Source organism: Trichoderma ghanense (genome assembly GCF_004382785.1).
Source record: "Trichoderma ghanense strain CCMA-1212 chromosome Unknown scaffold_26, whole genome shotgun sequence".
Classification (NCBI taxonomy): domain Eukaryota; kingdom Fungi; phylum Ascomycota; class Sordariomycetes; order Hypocreales; family Hypocreaceae; genus Trichoderma; species Trichoderma ghanense.
The window spans coordinates 39,207-52,945 of record NW_027395689.1 but is presented as its reverse complement, the minus strand read 5'-3'; the positions used below and the strand labels follow the sequence as shown (position 1 = coordinate 52,945).

General features: G+C 50.2%; 4 protein-coding genes across 4 annotated transcripts; 3 read left to right on the top strand and 1 right to left on the bottom strand.

Annotated features, from left to right (window-relative positions):
• Positions 1-2,900: 2,900 nt before the first annotated feature.
• CCMA1212_010461 (uncharacterized protein) lies at positions 2,901-5,252 on the top strand (the record flags this gene model as incomplete). Its single annotated transcript, XM_073707505.1, has 1 exon — positions 2,901-5,252. The coding sequence occupies one exon, from the start codon at positions 2,901-2,903 to the stop codon at positions 5,250-5,252; it is 2,352 nt and encodes a 783-aa protein (XP_073553968.1).
• Positions 5,253-7,522: 2,270 nt separating this feature from the next.
• CCMA1212_010460 (Cytochrome P450 52A12) lies at positions 7,523-9,211 on the bottom strand (the record flags this gene model as incomplete). The annotated part of the gene is made up of 3 exons (XM_073707504.1): positions 7,523-7,938; positions 7,996-8,521; positions 8,621-9,211. The coding sequence occupies 3 exons, from the start codon at positions 9,209-9,211 to the stop codon at positions 7,523-7,525; spliced, it is 1,533 nt and encodes a 510-aa protein (XP_073553969.1).
• A 740-nt stretch (positions 9,212-9,951) lies between these two features.
• CCMA1212_010459 (Sterol 24-C-methyltransferase) lies at positions 9,952-10,936 on the top strand (the record flags this gene model as incomplete). The annotated part of the gene is made up of 2 exons (XM_073707503.1): positions 9,952-10,133; positions 10,204-10,936. 2 exons carry the CDS (start codon positions 9,952-9,954, stop codon positions 10,934-10,936), a joined length of 915 nt encoding a protein of 304 aa, XP_073553957.1.
• Positions 10,937-12,290: 1,354 nt separating this feature from the next.
• Positions 12,291-13,712, top strand: CCMA1212_010458 (uncharacterized protein; the record flags this gene model as incomplete). The annotated part of the gene is made up of 4 exons (XM_073707502.1): positions 12,291-12,468; positions 12,541-13,208; positions 13,273-13,611; positions 13,665-13,712. 4 exons carry the CDS (start codon positions 12,291-12,293, stop codon positions 13,710-13,712), a joined length of 1,233 nt encoding a protein of 410 aa, XP_073554009.1.
• Between the last annotated feature and the right edge of the window lie 27 nt (positions 13,713-13,739).

Genomic DNA, 13,739 nt, shown 5'->3' with positions numbered 1-13,739 from the left:
TGGTTGTATTGCTGTCTGAGCTATCCTGCATCAAGTACTGAACTATGTCTCCCAGTACCTCGGTGAGCTAGTGATTCCAGAAAAGGACACAGCAGCTACGCACTTGCCAACAGGAGTATCTCGTATCTTGGTAGTGTTACTACCTCCTTGGCTCATTTCTCTCCGGTTCCTATATCTGGATAGATGTCCGAGCAACTGCTAGGAAACAGGGTAGCAGTTAACGTTCCAGGTGAGTTAGCACAGTTCTATCAAACGTTTGGCATCATCTAGAAGCCACAAGAAGGATAGGAAAGCAATTTGCTGAACAACCTGTTGCGCATTAGTTATTGGCCGATCCAACTTGAATCGGTCAGTTAGGGGTTAAAGCATTGCCTCATAGTCTGTCTAGCAACCAACCGGCTCCACAATGCAGCGCTGAACTATCCCTACTGCTCCTAAACGGTTTGGTAATTGTTTCGGGACATATAATACTTTGCGAGAGCCGACGGAAACTTGCTATACGCTAGGTCGCCTCTGCCACGGGTCATTTGGCATATCCGAGGCGCATCACAGTTCCCTATGATTGCTACTGGATGGCCGCCGCGGAGGGCAATGTACCACAGAGCTAAAGTAGACATGATATTGCTCTGAGTTTTAACCAGGAGCCATATAATAAGAGCATGATCTAGTCATAGCCTCTACGGAGCAATAGCATACTAAGCAATGCTTCCATTGCGAGATCGTATCATTAGCTGTCGCTCTGTGAAGCATACTAGAGCTGCTTCCACGCGCACGTCGAAGGTAGCTCTTTGACACAACCGTTGCCATTGAGCCGACGTTTTGTTATACTGTCTCACTTACAACTATCCAATAGGAATCATGCAGGATGGGTTCCATCCCCCCAAAGCAAGTCAGTCTCAAATTTCCTTGGAGGATTTTGACTCGCTGCTCCAAACGTAGGTACGTACATGAGATACGGTCCGCACATGGGGCTGTCCTCTCTGGCCCCCATACTCTTCATATATGATACACAGCCACATGAAGTGCCACGTCTTGACCTCCTTCTTTATCAGCAACATGTTAGCATGAATCTTATATTCACATCTCACATATAATCTTGACATTTGAAATGGAATCCAGCCCTGCCAAGTGCTTTCTTCAAAAGGGGTCATTCGCCCAACATCAACACGACATGTAATGTAATGCAATAAAACTCACGTCGAGTACCGTGCATGGCTGCTTATTGAAATCTGATCATCAACCCTGGACGGCAGTTGGCGTGAGGCAATACATGGTGAACGTCATGAGTGACTACAATAGGTGTAAAAAGACAATTGCTGGGTGGGGCTACGTTGGGAATGTTGCTGTGTCCAAATGAATGTCACCATCTAAAAAGATCGCTGTCAAGATTCTCATAGAAGAAAGAACCTCTTTTCACTGGCGCGTCTATCAAGCTATCAATTGTCTAGAGCTATCAAGACACACTCCGTCGTCTAAGTCCATGATGCAGTTCAGTTAGGGGGGTGCAAATTCTGCCATACATTGTAGACAGATCATACTCACCTCTGAACCGGCAGGAAATGAAACACCTAACCTCTGCGAACAAGTCACCCATTCCAGCTTGCAAAGCCAGTAACCATGTAAAACTTTCAAGGAACCTGTTGCTGAATTGAACAGTTATTGACTCGCTGTGCATTGAGAGTAATAGTTCGGGTAAGTTTAAGGCTACGACCTCTGGAAACATTGTCTCGCTGTTTGTGACAGACATGCTAAGCTGTGCCCCGGTCATTGATATTCTCGCCGTGGTTCAATTGACTTCGTATCTAACGCTATGACATGGTCAGCAGCCCGCAGCTGATCTCCTCCCCCAAGCCAAACAAAGCCTTAGATTCACGTAGATCTCGAGGCACGCCATATTCCGCCTCCCCTAGATGTGGCTTGTATCAGACGATATATACCTACCTCAAAATAAGGCATGATTGGACGTTTTCCCTCTGGATATGACAAGGAATCGCGCTTTAAGATAGACACATACTATGTAGCCTTTAGGAGCACCTCCCTGTAATCTTGTCTGCCAGGCTCAACTGGGCTACTCCTGGTGGTAATGTGGATATGTGCAACATAAGGTAGGTATCCAGTACAAGAACCCGCACCGAGAGACCGCGTCATCTATATCAGCACTAAAGTCTGACACTCAACGATGGAATCAATAGCACACTGGCGAGGAACGCGGGGCTGAGAAGCTTAGTTTCAGGGCGTCTTGAATGGAATTGGGTCCTTCGCATTTGTGGTACGACGACAGGCGTCAACAACGCTTCATATCGAGATCGTTGCACGATAACAGCTATATTGGGAGGTGATGGCAATATACCACTTCCATGTACCTGTATGCAACTGATTACAAAGAAGATTGCATAGAGGAACTTCCAAGCCGTCAGATGGAGCAGGTCGAGCGGGATACGCTTGAGCAAAGCAGGGATTGGCAGTTTTTGTACTCATGTCAGCACTCAGGCCTCCATTCCCCCAGTGTTTACTGGCATTATGCCAATAAAGGAGGCGAAGCCGGTCGTATTCTGCCCAGGTACTACGTGCAGGACGATAGAGTATTGCAATACAGTGAACGAATCATGACTTCTAAAGGAGACGCATGTTGATAATGATGTGCATCTTGTTCTTGTTTCGGAGCTTTTCCGTGGTTATCGTAGGACTTCATCGAAACATGGGACGATGCTCTATCGAAAAGGTTTAGTGTCTGTGCATGTCCAATCCTTTGGCAGGGCACTTGATCGGGGGCTTTTCAAGAATTGCAATCTGGGTATAAATACAATACGACCTATGAGTACTCATCAACGCCTTGATGTAGCTACAAAGTTACCGTCCCGCTACAGCATCTTCGTCGACCGGCGTGAAAGCCTCCACCAATGGAGTCGAGAACCACCCACAGACGACGGCGTCCCGCCACGGCGTGCATCGAGTGCCGGCGGAGAAAGATCAGGTGCGATAGTGCGACGCCCTGCGGCCCATGCAGAAAGCTTCCAAACACCAGATGCATCTATAACAACACTCACTTCCAGCCATTCGCATACCACAACAACAACCGCCGCGCCACCAACAACGTACATCCGGAGCTTTCAAAGCTTGTATATGCCCAGCCAAGAGAGCATCAATCGACGTTTGAGGATGGCAACCCCGGGCATCTCCATCTCCTCTCCCTGGAGACCACGACGAATACAACAACGCACTTGAGTGACGATGGGACAAGCCTTGCCACCTTCCTGGGGCTTCACGACGCATTTTGCAGCTCTGCTCCTGCACATTCAGCCAGCGATGCGTTCCCAGATGCGAGCACTGGAGCCTTTTCGGATGTCTCAAGTGCTGTTTCCGGGCACTTGTCAACACAGAGCGGCGACCACACGCCCTGGACTTCGACGAACTCGCAGTTAGATCCTGAACAGATGGGTTCTCCCAGTGAAGCTGACTACAGCGGTTTCGCCAATTGCTGGGAAGAAGCCATCGTCAAGTGCGACAGATTACAGTTCGTACTCCATGGGCTCAGAAGCTCCAATGGCCCGATGGCGCTGCAACCGAGAGACGAGCCATTGCGGCCGCTCATAGAAAGGTTCGTCGAGCTGGAACGCCAAACAAAAGCAAAAAGGGCCTCAGCGCCTGGTGTGGCGCTGAACTGGGTCGTGGACCCCGATCTATCTGTTCACGCAGTGAGAGAGCTGCTACCACCGCAAAAGACTTGCGACAAGCTGCTGGACGCATATTGCACCACCTTCGAGTCCGTACTCCGGATCCTTCATGTTCCAGCTTTTCGCCAAGAGTACAGACGTTTCTGGGCGGGCTCTCAATCACACTGCCCACCAGACCTTGAACAAGTGTTTCTGTGCAAGCTCATGATATGCATCGCCCTGGGCACTTTCGTCTGCCCCGACCTTGATGCTGCGGCTGAAGTTGTTCCCGAACAACGGCAGAAAGGCAGCAGTTTGCGAGAGCAGGCAAAGCAATGGGTCGCTTGGGGGAGGCAGTGGCTGGCACGGAAGATAATGGCAGGGTCATGCGCAGACACCAATACTGCACAAGTCGTGTGTCTCCTGGCGTTGTCGCGGCACACAGGCCCAATCAACACGGCCTCGGCCGGCTCACTGTGGTCTCCTGGGGATCATGACCTGACCCGAGTTGCGATGCAGATGGGGCTGCACCGGGACCCTACAATGCTCAATCCAGACATGCCGGCCCGAGAGGTCGAGCTTCGTCGGCGGTTATGGGCGACAATGCTGGAATTGTCCCTGCAGCTGTCCCTTGACCACGGCCTCCCGGCCCCGATCTCCCCAGAAAGCTACGACTGCGAGCCGCCAACGGAATTTACAGACGACGACGCTGATCCGGGGTCATCCGCCTCTCTCACCAGCTATCTCCTGGACTACGGACTGCCGAGGACGAACCCATTGGTCATTCTGGCACGAACGCAGCGCCTGCGGCTCCAGATCCTACATGTGGTGCATTCTCCAGGTGCTGGCAAGGCCTTCGAAGATACGCACCAGCTCTCGGCTGAACTGAGGGCGGTCTACTGTGCAGAGATTCAGAGGTTTTTGTCTTTACAGAAGAAACCCACAGTCTTCCAGCTCAAGCTGCTGGACGCCTTCACGCTGCCGTTTGTGCTCGCGCCACACGCCAAGTTCGCTGCCGCCTCCACAACCAACCCGGCGTACTACTTTTCACGCAGAGTGCGGATGGAGGTCTCGATGCTGCTTCTAGCCAGCCAACTGCCCGGACCAATTGCACCGGATAATGGGCTTGGCGAGGTCATCCCTGACGCTGACAGCATGACCGCCTTGGCCACCAGTACCACTATCTCCACAGGCACCCTGGCCGTATCCGCCGCCTCAGACGCATTAATGGCTCTTCGGATACACTGCCAAGGGCATTTGGCCACGTTACAATGGCATGCTATCCTAGCGCTCTGTATTGACATGATCAGCGAGCTCGAGGACAGCTTCTTCCCTGCAGTCAATGGTGCCAGCTGGCGGCAGCTCCAAGAGACGATCCAGACGTATGTCACAGTTCTCGAGCAACGGGTGCGGCTCTCGGCAGGAGCCGTGTCGGCACGCGAGTTCCTCTTCTGCTCATGTGCGGAAGCGTATATCGGCGCGATGATGAGGGGAGACAAGGGGGGTGACCAGGCTATTGCATCGGCTGGCTATTCCGCGCTGACGCTGTGTTGTGGGATCATGGAGCAGGGGCTACAGAAGCGGCACGGAGTCGCTTGACTTCACGACAAAACACGTCACTTGTACTTTGTATGCACTGAGGAACATGAGACGATCAGACCACCGGCCAAATGATGCATCTGCAATGTCCTCTGAGCCCTCGGCTCTCAGTCTCTAATGGCGATCGCCCGAGGTATTCCTTAAAGCTACTACGGCTAGTCTATGCCTTTGACCATGAGACAATATATATAGACGGAGCAGATGGATCGTTCCCCGCCCTATTGACCAACCTGCACTGAAGTTGGGAGTCTCTATACCCTCGGTAGTATGACAGCAACCTAACAACTGAGAAACATACCGACCGTCAAGAGACCAAATAGCTGTGCGATAATCCTACATGCGTTGTACCTGAGACTGGACTAGAAGAGGTGGTGATAGGTGAGAACACAACAATGTGTCCTGAGTCGGATTTCTACAGCTAGATCGTCATCAAAAGAATGTCCAGTGCACGTACAAACACTTTCGTACTGGTTCACTATAGCTTAGGCGCTTATAGAGAGTGGGTTGGAATACATCTGCCCTTCATGATCTCATGATATTCAATGAAAACTTGTGCACGAGCTACTTAATCCACGAATCTCAGTATCGGTGTCTTGCCTCATGTCAGTGAAAGTCCACAGTGCTTGTTTTATATGAATAGGAACTTACTTGACAATGATTAACCAACAGCATACAACGGACATTCAACCTACTATTAGGGTCAGAACGTAATATGTAAGCGAAACCTTCACAAATGGCACTATTGGCTATCATCCTAGTGCTGCTGACATGGGAAATACATATGGCCTATGTCCGAAGTGCCTTGCGTAGAGAATCCGTAAAACATTTGCGTCGTCTTCCACCTTGCTTACGCAGCATGTCGATATGTGGAGATGATTTCACGAGGCCATGTGCGTAAGTGCTGAAACCATATGGGAGACGAATATGCCGTTGCAGGGAATTCAAGTCTAGAAAAGTACGAGTAAGCTAATGATAGGTGAGTTGTACGTGGATTTCGAGTCAGGTTCAAAGGCGCACGAGATGATCATGATGTTAGTTCCATGATTGTGTGGCTGGGTGGCATATCCCACATTCAGCAAATTCGCCGATTGTTTATCAAGGTATTTCAGACTACCAAATAAAATTAAAATACCATGGGAGGCAGGCGTCATTCTCGTTTTGGCGCGCATGTGCATCGCATGGGGGGTGGTTTCCCGGAAGGGGTCGAGGCATGGACCATGAGCATGGCCATTGGACATTACTGCTCCTTTGCAGCCATTATAACCCTGGTTCCCGCAGATACTTCAGCAGAGCAGAACAACCATCAGCTTCCTTCAGAGCCATAGATACTGGCTGATAGCCAAATTAAGAGATGCCTGGGTACCTAATAAGATGAAATGTACTATCAACATTCTTTAAGAGGTTACGTGTACGGAGTCCAGATCCAATACAAGCATAGATCCCTCTTTGCATCATCTATGTCCCCGCTTGTAGTTGTCAGTGGATTCATAATTCATATGAGTAAACACAATGCAGAAATTTCTTTAGACAAGGGGCGGTAAGGCTTCTCAAGCAGCTGTCATATGTTCAGGGTGCCAGTTATAGACTACCTTGGCCTTTTCTTCGTGTCATACCTTGCATAAAGCCAACAACCCTGGCCTGGTCTATAGCACGAGCGTATTGTATCGGGCGAATTGAACAATTACCGTCATGATATCTTCCCTCTGTTCAATATCGATGACTTTTCACTTGTTCTTTAGCTCTATCTGAGGACTACCTAGGTTAGAATTGCAGCCCAATGGTGGGTGCTTCGTGGGTGCTATGTAATTGCCGGAATGGAGCTCCAAAAAAAGGCTCATATCAAAGCCATATAAATTTCAAATATAGGAAGAAAAGAACCAGTGACTCAACTGGTTGTATACTTTGAGCGGATATGTAAGTCACGGCATTCCCATTATGGCAAGGCCACTGCGACACCATGAGCAGGACATCTACAACAGACCAGACGTCACCAAGCATACGTTTGAGACTCCATCACACTCCGTGAGGGCCCTGAGCGAGACGTCTCCTTTGCCAAGAGAGCCGTGTATGCGAGTCTTAAGAATTGAAAAACTTATGCCGGTTATAAAACAGCTACGAGTGCTAGAGAATCGACGAATAGGCACAAATAGACATCATGTCTTGCAAGATTATATACCGTAGAATAGGAGACACGAGTTATACTCTAAAAGGCTTAGATCTGTGAATCCTTCAAAGAGCCCCAAGCAGTCAATGCCAAAGGAGGCTTTCCATTACCTGTAGAAGGCAATCTTGACGCCGTTAATGTTGGACGGCCCGATTCGCATTACAGCGGTGTACGGCTCCGGGTCACGACACTCGAGGCGCGAATACCTCTTCGCCAGCTGGAACAACATATAAGCCGACTCTGTTTGCACCATCATCTGTGCAGGGCACCGCCGGGGACCGCCGCCGAATGGCAAGAAGTTCCAGTTTCCGCGAACACCAAAGAATCGCTCCGGTCGGAACACATTGACGTCGGGCCCCCAAACGTCTGGGTCGCGATACATGACGGTCTTTGTAACTGAGACCAGGTCGCCCTTAGTCACGTATAGGGGTGACTTGCCATCAGGACCACCACCCAGAGGCAGGATGGAGTCGTTGAGGCAGGCGCGTACTTGGACGATGTTGTTGGGAGTCAATCGATGTGCTGTAAAGTAGCGGTCAGGTCAGTATCTGCGTCGAGGAGGAAAAGAGGATATCTTACTCTCATTCAGAACCCCGTTCAGATAAGGCATGCTTCTCAAGGATTCAAACGTAACAGGCTGATCACCGTAGTCAAGAACTTCCTTGCGCAGCTTCTGCCACGCTTGGGGATCACGAGCTAGATGCCATATGCAGTTGCTGATAAAAATGGACGTGGTGTCGTTGTTTGGGACGAAAACCAGGCAGAGCTGAGATCTCAATTCCTCTTCATCTCTTACGTGAGTGGCCATGTACCACAGGAGATCAACGCGCTCAGGGCCCACCGGCAACCCGTCCTTGACACGCCGTTCGCGCTCTTCGAGTTCCTTGTACGTGTTTCGGATATGGACGTTGACGAAATCATGGACTTCGTAAACGGCCTTGAGCCACCAGTTCCAGTTAAAGGCCCACAGGAACTTGTACATCTGGATGCGAAGCCTGCCGCCTCGGAGGACATCTAGCATCGTCCAGGTGATGTTCGCACGGTCGGGGTAAGACATGGAGTCCATAGTCTTTCCAAAAATGAACTCGCTTGTCAAATCGAGGAACTAGATCGCTGTCAGACACTTGCAACAGTTGCCCAATACCCATAAAATGTGAGACACGTGGCGAGGCAAAATGGGAAAAAGGCAGAGAAGGAGACATACCCATCGCTGAACCAGAGGCTGGATATCGAATGTAACACCATCTTCTTCCGGCAGGAGGGTAAAAAATTTACGGACGTATGGGTCGATTCGCTCAATGCTAGCGTAAACCTCTCGGTAGAAGAAAGGCTTCACGAGAAATCGAGCAAACTCCCAATTCTTTCCATCCGTTGTGCTGATACCCTTGTCGGCAAAGGGCATCGCACCTTTCGTCTTTCGGCGCATGGGCTCCAGTCCGAAGTCTTTGAAGTTGGTTGCTTGGATTGCCTTGAGGTTTTCGCCCTCAATGGTGCAAATCTGCTTGACTCCCATGAATGTGATGGCAAAAGTCTTCGGCTTGCCCTTGTGCAGATTCCGCAGCCAATCCAGGTAGTAGTTGCGCTTGAGAGCTTGCAGTTGGCTATACACCATGTCTAGCCCAAAGAAAGGCTCCCATTGCCTGACACGAGTCACGGGTTTGCAGCCTGCTTCGGCGCCCTTCGTGCTCTCGTTGAACAAGCTCGTTAACAGAACGACGAGGACGCTCACGCCCAGGGCCGCTAGTGCGACCGTATGTGAGCCGCCCAAGTTGTTGACGTACTCGTGCAACAACATGGCTGTGATGATATTTATGCTTCTGCTTCTGATGTGAGGACCCTGGAGTCTGGGAAGAATATGATCGGACGGGATATCAAAGAGAGAGCAGCTCCATACCTCTTAGTTCAGCTCTATTGGCTTGGCCAATCCACCGGCGCAATGTATGAATGTATGACAGAGCAAGCAATATCTTGTAGCTGCAGGTAATGACCACCGGTCTTGATATGGGCCCTTTACGAGAGTTTGAAGGACTGTGTCGAATCGTATAATCGAAAGTTCTTCCAGATGGTGGTCTGATTCGAGTAAACCCATGGCATGGCATCGGACAAGGATGAGATATCCGGGATATACGACCCGGAGCTCGATCTCACAGTGGGGCATATTCCGGAGTGCAGCCTGGCAGTCAGATGGCATGCACTTACCTCCTCCGTGAGCTACCTTATGTGACGCATACTCCGTATCAGTGCAGCGGCCGTCAGCATGGTATCCTTGTCATGTCTCTGATCCTTTAACCATGGATTGAGATATCTAGACACGGAAAATTACACCTCACATTTGCTCATTGACAGTAAGCTCGGATATCCTAGAACGACGGCGCAATCGCTCTCTCCCTAGCCGCATGCTAGACAGGCGTTCTAAGATATACTACACATGTTGTCTCAAGGAGGAGCAAAACCTCAAAATAAGGAAACAGCTGTAGAAAATAAGCGTGCTGTGCTATCCATCAGCAGAACGATTCAAGCGATACCCACAGCAGAATGTCTTCCACTCAAACGACCAAAGCAGAGCCCATTATGACGGACAATGCGGCTCTGCGAGCCTACTATGAATCATGGGATTCACGCATCGTTTACCAAGTGATCATGGGCGGAACACAGCATTTCGGCTACTGGGACAAAGACACCTACTGGCCTTTTCCGCTAGGGCCGAAACTTCGTCGGTATGCATCCAACTCAATGCCTTCTGTGGTAGAACATCCGAAAAGCTAACAATTAAGCCATTGTGAATAGAATGGAGCAAAGGTTGATGGAAATCTTGGCTCTTCCAAAGGGATCCCATATTCTAGATGCGGGTTGCGGAGTCGGCCACGTTGCACGGTACATGGCTCAACATGGGATGCGCGTCTTGGGCATCGACATCATTGACTGGGCAATTGAAGACGCCCGTAAAGCTGCCAAAGAAGCAGACTTGTCAAAGGAGGTGATGTCGGTGGGGAAGATGGACTACCATCGTCTTGACAACCTCGCTAGTGACTCCTTCGACGGTGTCTACACCATGCAGTCGTTTGGCCACGCTGTCGATCCTCAGAAAGCAATGGCTGGCTTTTTCAGAGTCGTACGGCCAGGCGGCAGGATTGCCATGGTTGAGGTTGAGCGCAAGACGGCTGCTGAGCATGATGATCCCAACGACAGACTGACGCAGGAGTTGAAAATGGTCAATGACTATACTGTCATGCCAACAAATGAGGCCGCGAGCGAGGGCTACTTCAAAGGTCTTCTCGAAGAGGCCGGTTTCGTCGACGTTGAAGTTCGCGACTGGCAGCCGAATATACTGCCTATTTTGCGACTGTTTTACTCGCTCGTTATGATCCCATATCTCTTCTTCAGGCTGTTTGGGAACGAGAAAAATTTCGTCAACATGATTTGCGCTAGGAGTGGATATGCTGGCAGATCACGATGGAGGTTTGTTGCGATTACTGCGACGAAGCCCGGGGCAAAGCTTGAGAATCCAAAGAGCAAATAGTAGCCACATATGATGAAGAATGTAGACCACAAAATGGTCAATCTTGCCGTGCGATATGGCTTCTGGGAGTTTGTTATGATATCAATCTCTGGCTCTGCTAGCTCAGAGCTTTTCTTACTTTGTCCTTTTCCTTTTGACTTTCGTCTCATTTTTTCAGTTCTAGTTCGCCATATAATCTGGTCGTTCAATGAGACCTAATGTGGCTCGAATTTACAAAGCTTGGGGTCCATTTAACAGCGGACTATTTTGCTTTCCAAAGGTCAAGATTTCTGAGAGAACTACTTCTATTAATATTTAATGGCCTCGTGGTTCGCTGTTGTCAACCATGCTCTCAATGTCAGAGCCATACTTGCTATTTCGAAAACCACATGAGGAGACTTGTTCATGCCCACGAACAAAACCCCCCAGGGCTTGGACGATGCCATCGGCCCGAGTCTACACTGTTCTTTCTCGAGGAACTCGAGAAAAAGGAAAAGGCACTTGAGTGCCATTAGATTATGTGCAGTAGGGAGAAGTACGATGGCTACAGTTACTCCATACCCCCGACACGGATCAGAACAGGGTAGTGACGATTGGTTGCTGTAAGCAGACTTCCAACACTGTTTGCTAATCGCATGTTCCTTCTAGGCATCGGAACACCCTCAATATTCCGGGCGTCTACCGACGCTCGCTTATTATCAATTAAGCCGCCATCACAGATTTGGCATTCTGTCCGACCAACTTATACCTCCATAGGCTGATGTGAGTTTATCGACAAGGTCAGTAGAATAAATTGACGCTTACGAAGCATGGACGTGTTCCGCTAAGTTCTTGGATTCGCGGGTCCTCTGGCCATGCAGGTGGGGATGTTCAGCAGCGTCGGGATTCGAAGTGTCGTACGGAATATTATGGGCGTGTCATCATCCCCGGGATGAGCTTATGCAGTGACCTGTTTGTTTTGAATCCTTCGTACCTTGAACAGCGGCAAATCCAACCCTTGCGACCCAAGCGCGAGGGCGAACACCGTTGCCTAGGCCTGTGCCCCACGCAACAGAGGGTGCTCAGCAAAGGCTGCGATAGCTGCCTATCCGAGCAACTTTTTCAACGTTCCTGATACGTACGAGGGCTTCCATATCAAGCAAAATGTGTCCAATGGCGTAGCATATCTTCCCCGATACGCCTGCTTACCTATGCAGGTTTCGCCCTGTTGATGATGTCGTCATGGTTGCTAAATGTTTCCATCGTGGCCATCTGAGGATTCGCACATTACTTGTTCGAAAACGCATAGATTCCATGAACAAGCAGCAACGAAATCGTTCACTTTCGACTGTCTGAGAATCTAACCATCGCTTTCAATGCGGCAAGGCCGGCGACGATGGCGGAATCCCATGCTTCTCAGCCAATAACGCTGCGATGTGGTCTAACACTGCCGAATCGACTCGTGAAAGCTTCCATGTCGGAGGGAATTTCAACGACCGGATCTCTACCAGACGCCAAGATACGCAATGTCTATCAACATTGGGCCAAAGGTGGTTGGGGCATGATCATCACCGGTATGCATCGACTGGAGAAATTGCTCCCAGCAAGGTGGGAACGATAGCTTTGCTGACCCTTGCACACCACAGGAAATGTTCAGGTTGACGACCGATATCTCGGCACGGCTAACGACCTCGCTGTTGACTCACGAGCCAGTGATGATGCCATAGTAGCGTCGTGGATGCCTTGGGCAAACGTATGTAGGGAACACGGAACACCAACTTTAGTGCAACTCAATCATCCGGGTCGGCAATGTCCAATAGGGGCCGGGACGCATGGATACCTTTCAAAGAATGTCGCCCCAACCTCGGTGGGCCTTCATATGGGCCATGGTCTGATTCCCAAAGCTATCTCTGCCATCGCCTTTGGGAAGCCGCGAGAGCTGGGAACAGCAGAGATTCAGGCGATCACCCAGCAGTTCGCTCGTGCAGCACGCCTCGCCTACCGTAGCGGCTTCGCGGGCGTCGAAATCCATGCTGCGCATGGTTATCTGATTGACGCTTTCCTCACTGAAAGGACGAATAGACGCTCGGATGCCTATGGAGGCTCGGCGGAGAAGAGAGCCAGGTTTCTCATCGAGATCATTACCGCGATTCGATCGGAAGTGCCTGGCTCATTTTGCGTGGGCATTACAATCAACTCTGTGGACTCCGCGTTTCCGGAAGTTCTCGCTGATAGGATTCGTCAGCTGGAGCTCGTTGCATCAGCCGGCGCCGATTTCATCGAGATCAGTGGTGGGACGTTTGAAAATCCACTTGTCGGTTACTCTCCCCGGGATGTTTATTCTTTAGCTGCCTAACAATGCCGCGTTTTTTGTACAGATGTTCCTCGGACCTTCGAAACCCAGCAGCATGGCAAACAACAGCGAGGCTTACTTCATGGATTTCGCGAAAGTTATTGCCTCAAAGTTCACAGACATCCCACTGATTCTAACTGGGGGGTTTCGTCGCCGCGAGAGCATTGAAAAAGCTGTGGCAGATGGAACCTGCTCGATGGTGGGAATTGTTCGCCCTGCCGCTGTAAACCCTCTGCTCCCCAAGACTGTCATCTTCAATCGCGAAGTTGGAGACTCTGACGCAACGCTGTATTCACCACGAATTGAAGCCCCCTGGCTTATCCGGCAAATGGGTATTGCTGCCCTGAATGTGCATATCGATAATGTGAGTAGCTTCCTGAAAAGTACAGATCCGACGCGACTTTGACCTTGCTGTAGGCGTGGTATCTAGGGCACCTTAAGAATATGTCGAAGGCACTGGCCTAAGAGACTGGCTGCTGGTGGAAGCGGAAC